Source organism: Plectropomus leopardus, chromosome 21, assembly GCF_008729295.1.
Source record: "Plectropomus leopardus isolate mb chromosome 21, YSFRI_Pleo_2.0, whole genome shotgun sequence".
In the NCBI taxonomy this organism is placed as follows: Eukaryota; Metazoa; Chordata; class Actinopteri; order Perciformes; family Serranidae; genus Plectropomus; species Plectropomus leopardus.
In genome coordinates, this window is record NC_056483.1 from 227224 (window position 1) to 229723 (window position 2500).

The following is a 2500-nucleotide window of genomic DNA, read 5'->3' on the forward strand; positions in this document are numbered from 1 at the left end:
AAATAAAGTGATTGACTCTGGGAATTGTTTTTTGTCTTTTCAGTGTCCATAAGGTGTCAGAGACATAAAACTCATCAAAACAGGGCCCCCACACCCCGACACAGGTCCCAAAAACACGTCATAAAATCCCAGAAAATTTCCGAAACTCAGAGAAACATCCTAAAATCCTGAATGTCCAAGAATTGTAGAAAAGACTTTAGAAACCTAGAAACATGTAAATGTCCTAAAATCCCAGACTCATCCTAACATCTATCCTAAAAACACATCCTAAAGGGGCTGAAACTGTACAAAAATTGTAGAAACAGCCTTAAAATCCTAGAAACATCTGAAAGTCCTAGTAATGTCCAAAAAAACCAAAAATGTGCTAAAATGTCCTGAGGTCTTGGACACATCCCAAAGTCCCAAAAACTTCCAACATTCCTGGAAATGTCCTAAAATCCCAGAAACCTCCTAACCTCTAGAAATGTCCTTAAATGCTAGAAACGTCCTACAATCCTACATATGTCCTAAAATGTCCTAAATTCCCAGAAATGTGTGTGGGGCCGCTGTGATGGGCCCCGGGCCCCCTGTCATTTGCAGAAGTGGCCCCCAAACTGAGCAGGTTTACTTTCCCTGCTCTTTAATTTATTTTTGTTATTTTCATGTTCCTCTCCGTCCTCATCTGTCGATGTGGACGTTTGGATCGCGGCGTGACGCAGCTGCAGAGAAACGTGTCCTCGTGTTTCTGCTTCAATGATCTCAGATCTTCGTTAACTCAGCAGACGGATCAACTCGTCCGTCACTTTTGCGTCCGGGTTAAACTTCTTCCTCCGTCCTGCGGCGAGTCTCATACGTCTCTGCTTGGACACGGTGGATGTCTCAGTTTTGGCAGGTCTGAATTGACCCGTCTCAGAAATCAGATGTGAACTTTCGGAGCGGGGACGGATGTCTTCTTCAGCTCTAATGTCTTCCTCACTCAGCCGCAACCGCGAAACACCGATAATTCTGTTGTTTCAACTGCCGCGACCCGCCGAGGGCCCGTCTGCTTCCGCTTTCATCTCCGGCGCCCGCGGGGGGGAGGCAGCGCGGTATTGTGGGTACGGAGGTTCACACGAGGATTAGATCCGAGTGTCGGACAATAACGCAGAAAGACGACGACCACAAGAATCGAGCCGCCGCGTTCACGCCGAGCAGATGGAGCGAAACATCAGGAGGGGTTGACAGTGTGTGTGTGTGTGTGTGTGTGTGTGTGTGTGTGTGTGTGTGATGGTTTAATGTCCACATGTGAGTCATGAACCTCCATAATAACATCTCTGCTCCCTCCGGCTCACAGTCAGTAATGTGAAGCAGACTGAGACTCTGACGTGGCTCCCAACGCAAAGAACAGCGAGTTTAGTCTGAAATACACTTCAGATACGGACGTCCAGAAATGTCCCAAAATCCCAGAAATGTCCTAAAATCCCAGAAATGTCCTAAAATCCCAGAAATGTCCTAAAATCCTAGAGTTGGGCTGAGAATTAATATATACAAGAAAGTAGGGCGATATGGCCTTTAAATAATATTCTGAAATCCTAAATAAATTAAAGTTTAAACAGGGTTCATACAGATTTTCACTAATATATTTCAGTGACTTTTCCAGGACTTTGAGACTAATTTTCAAGACCAAACTGTCTCTGAAATAACCATCGATACTCCATATTGTTTTTTTCATCGTTTAAAAGAGGGACGCTAAGGACATTACCTGATAAGGTACGATGCTCTCGTGGGCCGTCCCCCAGCGCCTCGCCTCCTTCCCCGCGTTCAGATAGTTCGCAGCAATGTGGCTGAGACAGGAAACCTGAGAGACAGAGACAGAGACAGAGACAGAGACAGAGACAGAGACAGAGAGGTGTTGAGTCTGAGCTGTCATCGGTCTGCTGCTGACCGTCGTCACGTTGGCTCGGCTGCTGCTCGGCTGCGGCTCGGCTGCGGCTCAGCTGCTTCTTCTTCTTTTTTTTTTTTAAATTTTGGATGATTTTTTGAAAGAAAAGATGTTGGCTTTTTTTCTTTGAAAATTTTACATTTTTAAAAGAAAAAATGCTGAGGATTCATTTATTTTTTGCTTTCACATTTTTCTGTGATTTTTAAAGGAAACAGAAGCCTTGGCTTTCAGCAGCAAAAATACTGAATGTTGGAGATATTATGGTTTTTATTTCACAGCAATAAATGTTCCATATTTATGATTTTTGTTTTAGATCGTGTTAAAGCGAATCATGCAGCACTTTTGTGTTTTATTGGAGCAGGAGACGCCTGCGGTGGAGGACGGCTCTTTAAAGTCACATTTATGTCCATTTCTCAGCATTTTCTGAGGAAACTGAAGACGCAGACACGTCTGATTACAAGGCAGGAGATCAGAGGTGGCGGGGACGTTTTTCAGGCCGCTGACGTGACGGAGCGCAGACAGACGGACGGTCGGCTGGGTGGCGCTGTCAGTCAGAGCTCTGTTTAGACACTGAGGTTCCTCTGCGTTTAAAGTCTAACT

The 2500-nt window shown here is 45.0% G+C and overlaps 1 protein-coding gene across 1 annotated transcript in view; it reads right to left on the reverse strand.

The window, feature by feature from the left end:
* The window catches only part of sugct (succinyl-CoA:glutarate-CoA transferase), a 23697-nt gene that overhangs the window by 11354 nt on the left and 9843 nt on the right, over positions 1-2500 (reverse strand). The window contains 1 exon segment of the mRNA XM_042510850.1: positions 1721-1816. Within this exon segment, the coding sequence (XP_042366784.1) occupies positions 1721-1816 (96 nt within the window).